At 46.1% G+C, this 17,193-nt stretch overlaps 3 protein-coding genes across 3 annotated transcripts in view; all 3 read right to left on the bottom strand.

Annotated features, from left to right (window-relative positions):
* Nucleotides 1–1,536: 1,536 nt before the first annotated feature.
* On the bottom strand, nt 1,537–7,011 carry LOC311322300 (caspase-6-like). The gene is made up of 8 exons (XM_084454361.1): nt 6,961–7,011; nt 6,506–6,547; nt 5,548–5,590; nt 5,061–5,210; nt 4,304–4,380; nt 3,774–3,949; nt 3,235–3,385; nt 1,537–2,590 (listed from the first exon to the last, which is right to left on the bottom strand). Exons 1-8 carry the CDS (start codon nt 6,989–6,991, stop codon nt 2,352–2,354), a joined length of 909 nt encoding a protein of 302 aa, XP_084310487.1. The 5' UTR covers nt 6,992–7,011; the 3' UTR covers nt 1,537–2,351.
* A 388-nt stretch (nt 7,012–7,399) lies between these two features.
* Nucleotides 7,400–9,787, bottom strand: pla2g12a (phospholipase A2, group XIIA). Its single transcript, XM_084454362.1, has 4 exons — nt 9,361–9,787; nt 8,993–9,069; nt 8,707–8,872; nt 7,400–8,378 (listed from the first exon to the last, which is right to left on the bottom strand). Exons 1-4 carry the CDS (start codon nt 9,584–9,586, stop codon nt 8,260–8,262), a joined length of 588 nt encoding a protein of 195 aa, XP_084310488.1. The 5' UTR covers nt 9,587–9,787; the 3' UTR covers nt 7,400–8,259.
* Nucleotides 9,788–10,208: 421 nt separating this feature from the next.
* The window catches only part of dnajb14 (DnaJ heat shock protein family (Hsp40) member B14), a 15,625-nt gene continuing 8,640 nt past the window's right edge, over nt 10,209–17,193 (bottom strand). The window contains exons 3-8 of the mRNA XM_084454761.1: nt 14,499–14,644; nt 14,077–14,265; nt 12,984–13,069; nt 12,570–12,679; nt 12,134–12,306; nt 10,209–11,604 (exon numbers count right to left, since the gene is read on the bottom strand). Of these exons, the coding sequence (XP_084310887.1) occupies nt 11,480–11,604; nt 12,134–12,306; nt 12,570–12,679; nt 12,984–13,069; nt 14,077–14,265; nt 14,499–14,644 (829 nt within the window). The 3' untranslated portion in view covers nt 10,209–11,479. The remainder of the gene's footprint in view (nt 11,605–12,133; nt 12,307–12,569; nt 12,680–12,983; nt 13,070–14,076; nt 14,266–14,498; nt 14,645–17,193) is intronic.

Here is a 17,193-nt window from a genome sequence, read left to right as displayed (position 1 = left end):
AGCTGCTCATCTGTTATCAGACCAGGAGGTCATCTGTTATCAGACCAGGAGGTCATCTGGTATCAGACCAGGAGGTCATCTGTTTGACAGACAAACAAATATTCAGGTTCTAGAATCAGACCAGAGGATACATGCGTCAGCTGGCAGATACAGTCCAAGCCATGGAGAGTATTTTACTAACACACACACACACACACACACACACACACACACACACACACACACACACACACACACACACACACACACACACACACACACACACACACACACACACACACACACACACAAACAACAACAACCCCCCCCCCCACACACATACACACACTGAAGGACTTTCATTGCATTTCTTACATTTGTATAACGGCGCCTTTTACTAACCGATGCAGTTTCGTCCATTAGCAATGTTAAGCATAATAACAAGAATCAAATTTCAAGTTTTTATTTTTTATTGCAACTCAATCCAGAAGTTAATTTAGATTATCATCAAAAACACAATACATCTCACCAGTGTCTCGATGCAGCGGAGGAAAGACAATATAAAAGGCGTGCTCTTAGAAATACATCATACTAGTGCAAACCCCCCACCTCCCTGCAAGTCGGAACAAAACGGCTCCTAACAGACAGACAGACAGACAGAGAGACAGACAGAGAGACAGAGAGACAGAGAGACAGACAGACAGACAGAGACAGAGAGACAGAGAGACAGAGAGACAGTCAGACAGAGAGACAGACAGACAGACAGAGACAGAGAGACAGAGAGACAGAGAGACAGTCAGACAGAGAGACAGAGAGACAGACAGACAGACAGACAGACAGACAGACAGACAGACAGACAGACTACAGCAGTAGAACATACAGACAGACAGACAGACAGACACACACACAGACAGACAGACAGACAGGTCAGCAGTGTTTCATTATCCACACTGGTGATGGAAGTGGTCCCCGGTTTAGTGCCCCTCAGAAATAGAAACAGGGGGAGAACTCTGTGTCCAGCACGTCAGTTCACACACACACACACACACACACACACAGTCAGTACCTCGTGTGTTGGCATTGAGTCCCAAGAAAACAACAACGACAACAAACGGTGATATGAATGTCATATTGCATACTGTACAGGTACCGGTGTCGGTGGGACAGAACCTGAATTTGCTGGTTGAGATTCTGAACGCACACTGGAATGCATTGATTTCTCTGGCTCTGGTTATTAACAACACCACAGTGTATAAACGTCAGCGTGTGAGAAAGGTTTACAGAACAGGGAACGTCTGTGTGCACTCAGTACAGATAACTAACTAACGGTACGTAGTTGTGTAACTGAGACTAAACGGATTTCAGACAACAAAGGTACTATAGTCCCATCATTGGGACTCTATTCTGGATGTGACTTTGGTCTTCCTGAGTCATGTGACACTTGGTCTGGTAGTGTTAACGTCTTTCCAACACCCCCCCCCCCCACCATCGCCCCCCTCCCCTACCCTGAGCTCCTGTTCCCCATAGTGGAGTTGTTTGTTCACGTGAAGGGTGCACAAAAAACAAGCACGGCTGACATTTGAACAGTAAATAGCTACAGTAGCTCCGTCACATCGAAGCAGAAACACTCAAGACATGAATTCCCTTTTTAACAGAGCCAGCAAGGTCCGAGAAGCGCAGAGATGAAAAGCTGAGAGGTTTCTGAGGGTGGTCATCTTAATATCTGGAGAAACACAACTGCCTTGTTTCTGTGATTCTATAACGACTGTTGATTGGATAGAGGCCACTTTTTTCACAGAGTGGGTGGAGCTGCTCATTCAACATGGCTTCAAGTCCCTGGAGATTAACCCATTTAAACTGCTGCTCAGTCAGCCTAACCTGTCTTGCAGGTTAGGACCACATTCCAGTATGGTAGTCAGCCTAGACTGGTCTGAACCCCTTAGAAAACCTGACGTTTCCTCCTCATAACATTGTGTTACGTAGGAGCAGCAGATTTAGATTGCAGAAAAAAACAACTATTAGCACTATTAACCTGTACTATAATCACTTTCTTTGGTCAATTGTTCGTTTGTGTTCCAAAAGAAAATAAGATGATCAACCTCACAAAGAAATCGTGGGAATGTGCTCAGCTGGGATTGTGATGCTCTTTAAAAAGTCCAAGACACAAAAGTTTTTTTCACAAATGAAGAGTAGTTAAAAAAAGTTCTGTTTAAAACAAAAAAAACACCCTACAACCTTATAATTTGATAATAAAATCCCCATTTCTCTCTCAAAAAAACAAAAACAAACAAACATTAAAAATGACTTCCATGAGTTCCATAAAGACCCCGTTGACCCCAGTGGATGGAGGGATGGATGGAGGGAGGGATCAGCTACTGTTTCTTGGGTCGGAAGTACAGCTTCTTGGTGAGCATGGAGGCGAAGCAGGGTACCTGTTTCTTCCCGATGGCGCTGCGGTCGTTGCTGTTCCCCACGGTCCGCATGGACACCTTCCTGTTCACCAGGGTGAGCAGCTCGGTGAACTCCAGGGAATCCCCGAACTGCCGCAGGGCCTCGCACAGATCCTGGATGTACCAGGAACCGTTGATGGTCTCCCTGTGAGAGTAGTAACCTTGAGGAGAGGGAGGGAGGGGGGAGAGAGAGATAGAGAAAGAGAGAGAGAGAGAGGGGTAGAGAGAGAGAGAGAGAGGGAAAGAGAGAGAGAGAGAGAGAGAGGAAGGTAATTTCTCTTAACTACATAATTCAACACACAAACTCAACCCACAAACCTTGAGGCTGATACTGTACAAATACTCCATCTACTGTTGACTTCTCATGACTAAAAACCAGTCTTGGCCTGTAAAACCAGTCTTACTACATGCTAGTATTGTAAATGGTGAAAAATAAGTTCTTAACTCAGTCTACACTGCTTCAGTCACAGCTCTGATTGGGCGATCAAGGTTCAAGTTTCTTTTATTCGTCACATGTAATGTACAGTGTACAGTCACAGTGAAATGTTACTGCCGGCTCCAAGATTATGCTCCAGATAAACTCTAATACTCAAATCACTCCCGCTGATATTCAGTGGCTCTACAGCTCATTTTACACAGTCCACTTCAAAAAACCTCAGACCTTACTGAAGCGTCCTAAACTACAGCTACAGAGTCTCCGATGACCTTCGCAAGCGCTTGATGTCTCAGGCGCTAGAAAGTACTTTGATAGGCCGCAGACACGACAGCCCCCCCCCCCTTCCCTCCCCCCCCCCCGGGGTCTTACCTTCGGCTACGGAGTAGCACATGATGAAGTCGGCGCCGGCGGGGAGCGTGTAGACCACGCCGGCGTCCACCACCACCTCGTTGGTCCTCACCTCGCTGTCCACCACGTCCATGGGCATCACCGGGTCGTCGTGCTTGTCGCCGCGGCACGCCTGGCGACCGCAAAAGATCAACCGCAGTGCGTTGTGGGAATATGAGTTCTAGTCCCTCACATGGGGGGGTGAGGACATGAATACTAGCAGGTAATAGGTTTTTGGGAAATGAACGTGAAATACACATTTCCAGTTCACTTGGGAGATGCACCGGAACATGAAAGTAATTTGTCAGTATCTGTCTTGATACAAGTGTGTGTGTGTGTGTGTGTATGTGTGTGTTTATGTATGTGTGTGTGTGTGTGCGTGTATATGTGTGTGTGTGTGTATGTGTGTGTGTGTGTGTGTGTGCGTGCGTGTATATGTGTGCACGTATGTGTGTGTGTGTGTGTCTGTGTGTGCGTGTATACAGTATGTGTGTGTGTGTGTGTGTGCTGTGCCTGCTCACCTGTAGTATGAAGATCTTGGGCTTGCCGACGAGGCTCTTGCACTTGGTGCCCTTGAACAGGGCGGCGATGTCCTGGACGTAGATCTTGCCGTCGTACGCGTAGACGTGGTCGTTCTCCCCGTGGCTCAGGAACACGCACACGAAGCCATCCGCCTCCGAGTGGTCGTCCTCCGCAACTGGACCAAGAGAACACAGTTCTAATATTCACTTACTGCTTCTGTCTTATTTGGAAAATCGGGAGACAGAGAGAGAGAGAGAGAGAGAGAGAGAGAGAGAGCGAGAGAGAGAGAGAGAAAGAGATAGAGAGAGAAAAAGAGAGAGAAAGAGAGAGATAAGACACACTAGTGCATCTACACTCAAGTGCAACAGATCTGGATTGAAACATACAGTAGTGTCAGGCAGCACACCAGCTAGGATCACATATCGTTTAACAGAGAACAAGATAGGGGAATGTTGGCATGTCTTTGTGCCAAAACCATTAATTTGACAGGTGAGTGGGTGTAGAATGAGGAAGCGAAGCAGCTACTCACCCTCTGTGATCTTACTAATAATCTCCTCCAGTTTCAGGTTGTCGTAGGCCTGCACCTCAAAGCCCAGGTCAGAGAACCTACGCGGATTGAGACGTTTTAAACCGGCTGTATGAGTCACTGTAACACACATCTGACACAGATAGTACATGTGTGTACTGAGCTATGAACTACACAAGACAGATGGAGCGAGAACACCTCTTCTCCAACGTGGATAGAGACGTATAAAGATTGACTGTGTTTTTCAGTGGAAACTAGAGACAAGTCTAGACAAGTCGTGGTTCAACAGGAAAGTTCAGTCACTCAGACACAGCTTAATGGGTCTGAAGTGCTACTGAAGTATGGAAGTGTTTAGACGGTTCTAGTAAGTAAGTAAGCCAATGGTTCTTGAGCCTAATGGCCCAAAGGGTCATGACTATAGCGTGAGGCAGCTTGACCCCTTGGACATGGCGCTAGTATGTCGCAGGGACCTACCCCCAATCCAACCCTTGATGCGGAGTGCCAAGCAGGGAGGCATTAGCTACCATTTTTATAGTCTTTGGTATGACTCAGCCGGGGATCGAACCACCGACCTCCCAATTTCAGGGCGGGCACTCTAACTACTGGTTAGACTGTTCCAAGGCGCTACTAAAACGCACAGGACTGTTAAATAAATGTGCATCTCTGTTGAGAGACACTACTGAAGTGTCCGAGCGTGACTGCGTGAGCGTGTTCTGAGGCGCCGCCGTGCGGTACGGTACGGTGCGATGCGGTGCGGTACCTCTTCTCCAGGTTGTAGCGGTCGGCGTTGGTCCCGTGGCGGTCGTTCATCCCCAGGCGCCAGAAGAAGCGCTCCTGGTTGAAGATGAGAGCGACGCCGCGGCGCTTGTGTTCCATCCTGTACTCCTCCGCCGGGTCCAGGGAGAACGAGCTGCAGAGAGAACAGAGAGAACAGAGAGAGAGAGAGAGAGAGAGAGAGACAGAGAGAGAGAGAGAGAGAAAGAGAGAGAGAGGGAAAGAGAGACGGGAAGAAAAGAAAATTAAGGACACAAACTCAAGAATTAGGAATAAAAAGCACACTACACATGAATTGAAGAAAAAAAAAAGCCGTGGAATGTATCAAAGATATGTTGAGCTTGACCATGGAGAACTCAGACAAGTGTTAGTGAACAGTTCTGGACACATTGGTTCGGGTTCCCGGCATCTATAATTCATTCAGAATTCATCTATAAGTCATGTCAAAGTGACATTTTCAAATACCGCTTTACCTCCTGTAGAATCCATCAGGTTCGGTAAGGTTCTCGCTTGGAACTGGAACAGAAATAGAACTGAATGAATGAATGAATGAATTAATGAATGAATGAGCGTGTGAACGAATTAATTGATCAATTCAGGAGCAGCCAGTGTAACAGGATAGAACAGCAAAACACCACAGTAAAACTTTGCAGCGCTGTCAACATCAGGTGTCTAGCGTTCCTACTTCTCGACAACGCTCGGCAGATTTGCCTGAGCTCATCTCTGAGGGGTCAGATTTGCCTGAGCTCGTCTCATACTCTGAGGGGTCAGATTGGGGTCCCCCCTCCCGTCCCCAACTATTGTTCAGCAGTGCATTAGCGACTCTGCATCAGTCACACTCTGAGGTCAAGCGCCCTTTGTCCAGGTAAAGCACCCTGTCCTAATGGATTTCAATAGCCTGGTGACAGCTGCTGAAAGACGCCATGATGCTGGAGTCAAATGTGACACAGCACCCCCTTGTTGTGTGGGTCCTGCGTTTCTTGTGCGAATGCTGCAGGTGTGTGTGGGGAGAGAAACAAGATTAGCAGAGGCTTATTTTAAAATTCAAAAATTGTCCAACTGACAAATTGAGAGTATAGGGTGACTCCTGACAAGGCTATCTATCGGCACTTTGTCTCGGAGTGTCCTGGAAGGGCAGGTTGAAAGATAGCTACAATAAAAGAGCCAACTGTTGTTTTCAGTTTCTCTTATTCAGTGCAAACTAAAGACAGGTGAGTTCAGAGTTCATCATCACTAGGCTATATTAACTGTGAACTTTGAGTTTATGAGATAAAGCCTGGTTCTTTCGTTCTAACTTTCAGGTAACTTTTACAGGTCTGGTATTATAAATGAACAATACATTCTAAAGGCCTACTGTCTTCTGACAAATGAACAAGCCTACCTGGTGGATTATATGTCTTTACTGCAGGGTAATATGAGCAGCCAACTCACCTGTCCCGTCTGATGAGATTCTACTGTCGTTTTCAGCCCTCCCTGTGAATGCAAACACCCTGTTAAACATACACAGGTGTGATACGTGACATAACGAGCAAACATCTAATTCCTCATATCGAAAACTTGGGATGAAAGTCAAATCAGATCAATTCGGCAATCCGTGCTGGTTTATCGCCACCAGTTGAATATGATATCTTAATACACCGTGATAAACTGATCATGAAGAATAGTGTAAATACAAGGAATTGTGAAAGCGGATTATGAAATCCTGAAAACATGAATCAATGTCCCGTATAATCATCTCTGAGTTCGTTTTGTTCTTTCTGTCTCTTTCTGTTCCGCACTCCTGAGCCATAGGCTATCAACTGTCTTGCACGGATTCTGACCACAAGTTTCGAGACACCAAACAACGGAAATCATAAACAATAATCCTAATACTAATACTTTGTTACCTTCACTTGACTCTTTCCCAGCGCTTGACATGATAGTTGTTTTATCCTCGTTTCGTCGTACAACAGAATAATGTACTTGCTTTATAAACGCTGACGGGGTAGGATACGTCCCTCCCCTCTATCCTGATTGGTTTACTTTTGCAAAAGCGAGAAACAATTGGTCGATCACCTGTCAATCAGCAGATGATGTAAACGTAACGACATCCGTGCGGTAGCAGCTAGTATACTGGGACAAAACTAGACTCCCTTAAAATCACCTTGTCATGCTAGAAGATACACTCAGAATAAAAATGTTTCAGCATTCCTGCTCGGGGCCTATTGAGACCTATCGGTTATATGTCAAAATTGTGGTTGACATTATAGGTTTCTCTCAATAGCAGATTGAATGTTTGATTGAATGTTTGCAAATATGTTATTATAATGTAAATAAGACGTTTAATTCAATTCAATCCGATCTTCACAATATTCCACATAAAATATCAAGACATTAAAATTGTACTCTTCTGTAAACGCTATTGTAGAAATGACTATCAATCTTACAAATAATACATTTACTATGACAATATCACATTTCCTGCAATGCAATTCCAGCCTGAATGCTCAAAAACAAAAAATGAAATTAAAATGGAATAGCAGCATTCAAACCCAAACATGAAACAAACAAAAAAACATCATAGCTAAACTATAGAAACCCATCCATTTGAAACACTAAAAGGATATTATTAAATTTATTTCTCACTGCCACATCCAGATCCCTCTGACAAGCCTCCATACGATGAGATACATTCTGAGATACCTGTATACATTCTGACTCTTCAGACCAGATGAGACTGACTTCATCCCTGAGAAAAACAGCAGATTAGGACTTCTGATATAGAGGCCCCATGTACACCCCTGTAGATGATCTAGCCTCTTCCTCAATGAACTGTATATAACAGCTGCAACCTTCAAGCTTTGACTCACTGACTTGGGCCTACTAGACTCATGGTTTAAAATTAAGCAAATTTACAAATGCAGAGAGTGTGATGGCTGCATCTGGCTCTGAGATTATTGAAAGTAGCGCAATTATAATTGTACTCATTATTAACTGTGTATTCATTATATTATAAATTATAGCTGTGTATTCATTGTAGTGTCAGTTGACTTTATATACTCCATGATGTTTTTATGCTCCCTGGCTGCAAAACAATTGCTGTCTGGGGACGAATGAAGTTGAAACTTGAACATAGCCTATTTATTATATTCAAGCACAGTAGTATCTTCTTCCTCCTCCTCCTCCTCCTCCACCGTCTGTCCGTGTCACAGCTCCTTCTTCTCCTCGTACGTGCACATGCAGGAGTCTCTCTGGCTGTCCAGGTAGGGTTTACAGCCCATGTGCATGACGGCGTCAAACAGCAGCGTCACCGTCGACTCGCATGCTGGGGAGAGACGGAGGGGAGGGGCGTGAGTGTGTCAGCGTTTACAACCTGATTCTGGGCCTAGTCAATAGAATATAGTACAATAGAGTATGATACTCTACAGATGGCATGGTTTTCTGAAGGGGTATGAAGAAAATGTCTCCCACACCCTCCCTCTTTAACTTGCACTGAAAGTCCTTTTCTTCACATGGTTCAGATAAAGAGCTTTGGCCAAGGACAAGATTCCTGAACAACTGTGGCAATAATCAATAATCAACGATCAACGCCCAAGTGCACTTTCCAGTAGCAAGATTAACACCGAAAGACAGTCTGCAGTCATATCTCCTACCCTGGACGCTCTGGGCCAATCCCAGAGTCCTTTGCACGTTCCTGCAGATGGTCTCCAGGCACTCCTGGAACTGCTCATCACACTCGTGCTTCTGGCGGCCGCAGGTATCATAGCAACGGTCGTGCCGGTTACAGCACTTGGTCATGGATGGGATTCCGATGTCAAACTGTGTGGACAGAGAGAGAAAGTACAGATGTGCCAACAACACCAGCCGCTTACAACATGGCTTGCATGTTTGATAGGACAAAACCTGGAAGTTAATGATTTGATTGGACGATAGTTCTACCTGAAATCCGAACAGTGGAGATCCACATCCATTGGGTGGGGGTGGTTTGTAACCTGGACGAGGGGCTGGTCTGTAACCTGGGAGAAAAGGGCAAAGGTAAACATGTTCGTACTAGTTATCTTGGTACGGGAGAGATAACCAATAATGCAGAGTTGCAAACTAAAGAGATTTTTGTGTGTGGGCACTGAATCAGATTAGGCTAATGTTTACTTTGGCTTTGGATACAAGATAGCACACTTGAGAGAATGGCTGATATAAGCTTATATAGTCTAAATCTTTCTGAGAGAAATAACTCGAAACCTTAAGTGTTCTCTCAACAAGTGTGTGTTTGAGGGTGTTTGAATGTCAGGGAAAGAGAGCACGCTTACCATCACTGCATTTATAATGACACAACCCATCATCTCCTCCAAACAAGTCTAACGCCACATTCAGGTATGTGTCAATCTTGTGGATCCCGTTCCGGATGGTTTTTAGAGTCATTCTCCAGTCAGGCGTTTCAGGTTCTCCCTCTTGACTGCTTGAAGACACACAAGTCAGAAATCCGAAATACAGTAACCCCACCAGCAACATGGTGATACAGCGCTGGTAGAGCATAGTCCAATTTTGACGCAACAGCTAGTCCACTGACATGTGAAATAAGTAAACTTTTATTCCGCCACAATTCGGAACGATATAATCCCACGCAAACTCTGAAATGTCCTGGGTAAAATCCAAAAGATAAACTTTAGTAGGCCTACGTTCACTGCGGTCGAAGGCGATGACAACATATTGCACTGCGATTGCTGCTGTTTAGGTTTCGACTTCCGGGTTTGGAGTAGTCACACGACGCCGGACGGCCAATCATGATGGGATTAGATACCTTCGCAGTACACGTGGTTATTCATGAGCTCATCCGTGTTCGAAGTTCATTACATCGCTTACTGGTATGCAACACACCTCAAGCACTTTGACAGTAATACAAGTTTTAGGAACATGTTTAATGTCTAACCGAGAACTACATAGTACGTTTTTCGACATTTTGTTCTTTTATTGAGACGATAGTCTTCCGATATTCAACAGTGGAAGAACCATTGTGGAGGATGCTGCTCTGAAGTGTATAATACTGGTCCTAGGCTACCCTCTACTGACAAGAGTGTAAATTGCATGCAAAATGGCTCTCTGACAGCTTGTTCACTAGTTAAACCAAATCCAACACACTTTTGGTAATAATTTATATTTTATTCAAGTGATTAGTCGAGCAATGAAGAAAAACAATGTTTTTCTAGTTACTTAAATAACTTCATAAACTTCAAACATTCAAAATTAAAATGTACAACAACGTGATGAAGAATTATAACAATGTCTCTCAATGTCCTTCCTTCCTAGTTTAGCTTAGGTCCCAACTTCACTTTCAAATGTTCTCCAGGTGGAGCCAGAACTGGTCAGTCACGTTCCGCCAACGTTCTCCAAGGTAGAACTCCATCCAGAGAATTCTGAGGTGAGTGTGCTGTAGCTAGGAAGCATTCGCCGGGGTTCTTCAGGGTTCTTCAAGGGTGCTAGCTCTGCTATGGAACTGGAAGGAGGGCAGCATCCTCGGAGGAATCATGAGTTCTAAATGAGGTTCTAAAACGTCAAGCAGGTGGTGATGATGATGATGATGATGGATGAAGTAGTTAATCTAAGGAGGAAGATTTGTCTGCGATCTGCAGGAATACAATGCTCGGTCTCTCGCTATTCGAGAGCCGACACGTTCGCGCTCTCAGTCAAGTGTTCATTTCCAGAATGTGACGCGTCTTAAATCCAGAAAACACAAAAAGACAAGCAGAGAGAGGACAAAAGAAGACAGAAGTGTTTCGAGGGAGAGGTTGGCCATTGGTCACTTGATTCATTTGGACGCATAAAGGCAATTCCTGGGTTTGGGGAGAACAGGGGAGGTGGGGGAGGGAGGCTAGGGGAGGAGAGGGTCCAGGGAGGGAGGCTGGGGGAGATCAGGGTCCAGGGAGGGAGGGAGGGAGGCTGGGGAAGGAGAGGGTCCAGGGAGGGAGGGAGGGGGAGGTGAGGGTCCAGGGAGGGAGTTGAGGGTCCAGGGAGGGAGGGAGGGAGGGGGAGGTGAGCGTCCAGGGAGGGAGGGAGGGGGAGGTGAGGGTCCAGGGAGGGAGGTGAGGGTCCAGGGAGGGAGGGAGGGAGGGGGCGGTGAGAGTCCAGGGAGGGAGGGAGGGGGAGGTGAGGGTCCAGGGAGGGAGGTGAGGGTCCAGGGGGGGAGGGAGGGAGGGAGGGGGCGGTGAGAGTCCAGGGAGGGAGGTGCAAGAACACAGAGGAGAGGAGTGGAGGGAGAGGGGGCAACATCCACAGTAAGGCTAATGATTTTTGTTTTTTTGTCCTATTGTTTTTTCCTTCGTGTCGTGCTCCTAGCTCTCAGGGGTATTATTCCTTAAAAAAAACATATATATATATCATTATATATATAGACTCTAAAAGCGTCCGAGTGGTTCTGGGGGCGTGGCCGGCTCAGCCCCCTCTGAACAGGTCGTTTAGTCTGTCCAGCTCCCGGCAGTTATCCATGGTCATGAGCTCCGCCTTCTTCCGCAGGCGCTCGTCCCGGTAGACCTTAGCGGCGTAGAGCAGGTCTGTTTCTGGAGACGGAGAGATGGAGAGAGAGAGAGAGATGGATGGATGGAGAGATGAAAGAGAGACATGGAGAGCGGAAGAGAGCAGAAGAGAGCTCGGTCAGCAGTCTTACTAGCAAAGCACATCCTGGTAAATTAGCTGCGTTTCCTGTTTCAGTTGAGATTATTTGGATTAAATGCTGATTCTGTGTTTAGCCCTTTTTAAAATCACCGTCAGTGCAGCCCTTTCCCTACACGGAAGACGGTATCGTGGAAAAACGTCAAAGGGCAGACCAGTTCATTGACGCAGGGAAACAGCTACACTGATGGTGATTTATAAATGCTTACACGCGTAATTTAATTATTTAATCCAAATAATGTCAACTGAAACAAGAGTGACTATGCCCCTTTAAGTGTCGCAATATCTTTTGAATCCAACACAAAAAACAGAGGCTACATTTAAGCAGCTCATAAGTTATTTACACAAAATAATATTATCATATTTTACCAGAGAAATACTTTCCCCCCCCCCCCCCAAATGTTTCCAGTCACTTACTCGTCTGCCTCTCCTTCCAGCAGCTGTTTCTGACGTTGGAGACGTAGTCCTCTTCCACGTTCTTCTCCATCTTCTGCAGCGCCGAGCCCTTGTACTCAGACTTGAAGTCCCGGGTCACGTAGTAGTCCACGCGCAGGTTCTCCGTCTGACGCTTCACCGTCTGGCCCGTCGACCTGGGGCGGGGGGGGGGGGGGGGGGGTTGAGACAGAGAATGTAGAGAATGTGTATGTGTGTGTGTGAAAATCAGAGATGGACAAAGAGTAGGTGCGCGTGGTACAGGCAGTGTATGTGTTTGTGTGTGTTTGTGTGTGTGTGTGTGTGTGAGAGATAGAGTAGGACCAAGACAGTGTGTGAGGTCAAGAAATATAGAGAGAGAATGTGTGTGTGTGTGTCTGTGTGTAACAGAGAAACAGAGTGTGTGTGTGTGTGTACGTACGGTCTGGAGTAGAGGCTGTAAGGGGGGGTTGAGACCATCAGTTGGCTGAGAATGGAGACCAGGATCAACACCACAATTGGCATCAGCTGGATAAACATGGAGAAGCCCCCCTGCACACAAACACACACAGGAGTTACACACAGTTACACACTAGATATGGAGAAGCCCCCCTGCACACAAACACACACAGGAGTTACACACAGTTACACACTAGACATGGAGAAGCCCCCCTGCACCCAAACACACAGTTACACACTAAATATCCATCCGTTCATCCATCAATCAATCCATCCGTCTCTCTGTCCATCCATCCCTCCCTCCCTCTCTCCCTCCCTCCCTCCCTCCCTCCCTCCCTCCCTCCCTCCCTCCCTCCCTCCCTCCCTCCCTCCCTCCCTCCCAGGTTAATGTACGTACGTCTGCCCTCTCCTCTGCTCTCTCTCGTCTCTGGTCCGTCTGCTGGCTGTACCGCGCTCTGCCGTTGGTGAACGTGTGGGTGCTCGCTGCGGACACAGAACACAATTTACATTTTTACTGCTATTTGGGTTGAATCATTTGTGCGGTTTCCTGGATTTCCAGAACCGAAAGAAAGTGCTCAGGGGCCCTTCTACTGTTCACACACAGTTTAGAACTCCAGTTTAATACGCACATAAAATGAATAACACTTAAAAACATTTAATATATTCATGAAGGATCTATCAGGATTCCACTGCTTCCATTACCACAAAGGAACGTCGTGGGTGGGGGACAACATGTTTATCTGGCTAGTACGCAATTATTGTAATTCGCTTTGGATAAGATTGTGTGCTAAATGTCTCTAATGTAATGTAATTGTTCCCCTTCCACGTAACTGAAGATTGTGACGTTGATGATCTCACATTAGAACAGTGGTTATGCAAAGCTAATTAGCTCATTAAGACAACGGCACTCTGAAGGTGGACGCAGGGAGCTGTAATGGTTCTGATATAGTCACACATTTCCCTCTGTTGGGCTCTAGGACTGAGGAGGAGCAGCTTCTATACAACACATCAATCTCTGAGCTCTTGGAGTGTGGGCTGAGGAATATGCTTCTCAAATAGAAGGAGTTTTGGTGCAGTACTAAGATGCCACTAAGAGTGTGTGTGTGGGTGTGTGTTTGTGTGTGTGTGTGTGTATGTGCAGAGGCTACCATCAAGTACATCTGTGTGTGTGTGTGACAGGGTGTGTGTGTATGCGTGTGTGTAGAGGCCACCATCAAGTACATCTGTGTGTGCGTGTGTGTGACAGGGTGTGTGTGTGTGTGTGTGTGAGACAGGGTGTGTGTGTGTGTGTGTGAGACAGGGTGTGTGTGTGTGAGTGAGACAGGGTGTGTGTGTGTGTGTGTGTGAGACAGGGTGTGTGTGTGTGTGTGAGACAGGGTGTGTGTGTGTGTGTGTGTGTGTGTGTGTGTGTGTGAGACAGGGTGTGTGTGTGTGTGTGTGTGTGTGTGTGTGTGTGTGTGTGTGTGTGTGTGTGTGCGTCAGTCTCTTACTCGAGGGGAAGCCGCCACCGAAGAACATGTTGAAGAGGTCCTCGGGGGTGATGTCGGCCTCGAAGCCCCGATGGAAGTCAAACCCTCCCCCATGGGAGTGGCCTGGGCTGCTAGGCTCCTCCCCTCCCGTCAGGTCATACTGCCTCCTCTTGTCTGGGTTGCTGAGCACCGCGTACGCGTTGCCGATCTCTGGGAAAGTAAACGACAACAAGAACAACAACACAAAAAAAGTCAGAGACCAGGACAAAAGTACAGCAGGTGCTTCTTTGAGAAACACATGAAACTACTCAAATCAAGGATAAACAAACGACTCATGAAAAGAGATTTTAACAATAGTCTAAACAAGTGTTATAACAGTATTGTAAAACATAACATATTGAGTTAACGTGACTTTATAAAGATGTTCTAAAAGGCGTTATTACTCTTGAAGGCCTCTGTGGCTCCGGGCGCCTGGTTCTTGTCAGGGTGGAATTTGAGCGCTAGTTTCCTGTACGCCTTCTTCAGCTCCTCGTCGTTCGCCTCCTTGTTGATCCCCAGAACCTCGTAGTAGTCTTTACACCGCTTTATCCTGTAACCAACACCGTCAGAACATCAGCCTAACACTGCTTTATCCTGCACCCAACACAGCCAGAACATCAGCCTAACACTGCTTTATCCTGTAACCAACACAGCCAGAACATCAGCCTAACACTGCTTTATCCTGTAACCAACACAGCCAGAACATCAGCCTAACACTGCTTTATCCTGTAACCAACACAGCCAGAACATCAGCTTAACACTGCTTTATCCTGTACCAACACCGTCAGAACATCAGCCTAACACTGCTTTATCCTGCACCCAACACAGCCAGAACATCAGCCTAACACTGCTTTATCCTGTAACCAACACAGCCAGAACATCAGCCTAACACTGCTTTATCCTGTAACCAACACAGCCAGAACATCAGCCTAACACTGCTTTATCCTGTAACCAACACAGCCAGAACATCAGCTTAACACTGCTTTATCCTGTACCAACACCGTCAGAACATCAGCCTAACACTGCTTTATCCTGCACCCAACACAGCCAAAACATCAGCCTAACACTGCTTTATCCTGCACCCAACACAGCCAAAACATCAGCTTAACACTGCTTTATCCTGTAACCAACACAGCCAGAACATCAGCTTAACACTGCTTTATCCTGCACCAACACAGTCAAAACATCAGCTTAACACTGCTTTATCCTGTAACCAACACAGTCAGAACATCAGCTTAACACTGCTTTATCCTGCACCAACACAGTCAAAACATCAGCTTAACACTGCTTTATCCTGTAACCAACACAGTCAGAACATCAGCTTAACACTGATTTATCCTGTAACCAACACAGTCAGAACATCAGCTTAACACTGCTTTATCCTGTAACCAACACAGTCAAAACATCATCTTAACACTGCTTTATCCTGCACCAACACAGTCAAAACATCAGCTTAACACTGCTTTATCCTGCACCAACACAGTCAAAACATCAGCTTAACACTGCTTTATCCTGTAACCAACACAGCCAGAACATCATCCTAACACTGCTTTATCCTGCACCAACACAGTCAAAACATCAGCCTAACTATATATATCACTCTAATTACATAAATGTATCCATCAACCGAACAATTAGCTCAATTTACCTACAGTATGTGTAATCTGTTTCAGCAGACCCAGGTTGGAATTAGAACCCCGATCCTCTGCGTGGGAGGCGGACATGCTGACAGCTGCACCAATAGGGACGTCCCTCTTGGAGGGACTGTCGGCGCTCCTTTGAGGAGTGAGTTTTACCAGATATTCCACGTTTCACTCGGTTACATATGCATCAATCTAACAATTCAATCTAAAAATACATCAACCTATACCATGTTAACCGCACCATAGTTTTAGCGTGAGAACACTCAACCTGTACAGGTATATTGCAAAACAACTGAGCTATGAAGGGCAGGGTCTCAACATGGTTTGTGCTGTTAAATGATGGGTGGCTATTATGAAAACTGGTAAGTCACACTGTTGAATATGGTTGATTTTCAGAGAAATGCCTTTTAATATGATCCTGTTTTTACAGCTCACTTATCTGGCCCCCGGGTGATTACTGTTTTTTTGCTTCCCTCTGGAATATGTAGAGTGGGTCGTATGCCCACCTCCCTTGTTCTCTGTAAAGCGCATTGTGTTGCCTCTGGGTATGAAATGCGCTATACAAATAAAGCTTTGATTGATTGATTGTTAGCTATTTCCTAATTATGATGATTGACCTCTGAGTATGGCTGTTGGCTTGAGTTTTCGGTAAGAAACGGTGTCCCTCTTCCATAGACTTATGAGATAAAGACATTCCATGGCTGGTACACTCTGGGCCAAACACCATTATTGTGGTTAGAGATAAAGGCCTGGGCGCCGAGGCGGCGTAGGTTAACTTGACCAAACAAGGCCACAGAAGAGACCAGAAAGACTTAAAAGAGAAGAGATGAGGGAGGGGGGACACTCAAACCACATAAGAACGTTGCAACGAGACCATTACTTTGATTTGGGTCCAGACAGCATACAGACAGGTCATCTGTGCATTAGACCATGTCATTGTCTTTTGTATGTTAAACCTTCTGGAATAAACCGCTTTTGCTTGAGGCTCAAATCCCGTGTTGGAGAGATTCATTTGGAATACATCAGAACAAGGAGACACTGGACTGTGTGGTATTGTGTGAGATTGGGGGCCGTCTTTTATTGTCATCAAAACACAACGCAGAGCTAAATAAGGACAATAATAAAAGACAACTAAAAGTCAACAACACGCTTCGTGGAGTTTGTGAGCAACTGAGCCTTTCTGTGCTGCTTGGTAGTGAATGGGCCTGGTAGTGAATGGGCCTGGTAGTGAATGGGCCTGGTGGTGAATGGGCCTGGTGGTGAATGGGCCTGGTGGTGAATGGGCCTGGTAGTGAATGGGCCTGGTGGTGAATGGGCCTGGTAGTGAATGGGCCTGGTGGTGAATGGGCCTGGTGGTGAATGGGCCTGGTAGTGAATGGGCCTGGTGGTGAATGGGCCTGGTGGTGAATGGGCCTGGTAGTGAATGGGCCTGGTGGTGAATGGGCCTGGTAGTGAA

This window comes from Borostomias antarcticus, assembly GCF_949987555.1.
Source record: "Borostomias antarcticus genome assembly, chromosome: 20".
In the NCBI taxonomy this organism is placed as follows: Eukaryota; Metazoa; Chordata; class Actinopteri; order Stomiiformes; family Stomiidae; genus Borostomias; species Borostomias antarcticus.
Note: the sequence above shows the minus strand (reverse complement) of the source record. Positions and strands in the feature narration are given on the sequence as shown.

Bases quoted from the DNA above. Each gene is read 5' to 3' on its own strand.
- LOC311322300 (XM_084454361.1), bottom strand. From the start codon at position 6,991: ATGTCAAGCGCTGGGAAAGAGTCAAGTGAAG. The intron at 3,386-3,773 runs GTGAGCAGGCAC...TGCGGTCGCCAG, and splicing joins CCAAGATCTTCATACTACAG to GCGTGCCGCGGCGACAAGCA. The intron at 2,591-3,234 runs GTAAGACCCCGG...CCTCTCCTCAAG, and splicing joins GTGCTACTCCGTAGCCGAAG to GTTACTACTCTCACAGGGAG.
- pla2g12a (XM_084454362.1), bottom strand. From the start codon at position 9,586: ATGCTCTACCAGCGCTGTATCACCATGTTGCTGGTGGGGTTACTGTAT. The intron at 9,070-9,360 runs GTAAGCGTGCTC...CTTTTCTCCCAG, and splicing joins TCATTATAAATGCAGTGATG to GTTACAGACCAGCCCCTCGT. The intron at 8,873-8,992 runs GTAGAACTATCG...CTGTCCACACAG, and splicing joins CTCCACTGTTCGGATTTCAG to TTTGACATCGGAATCCCATC.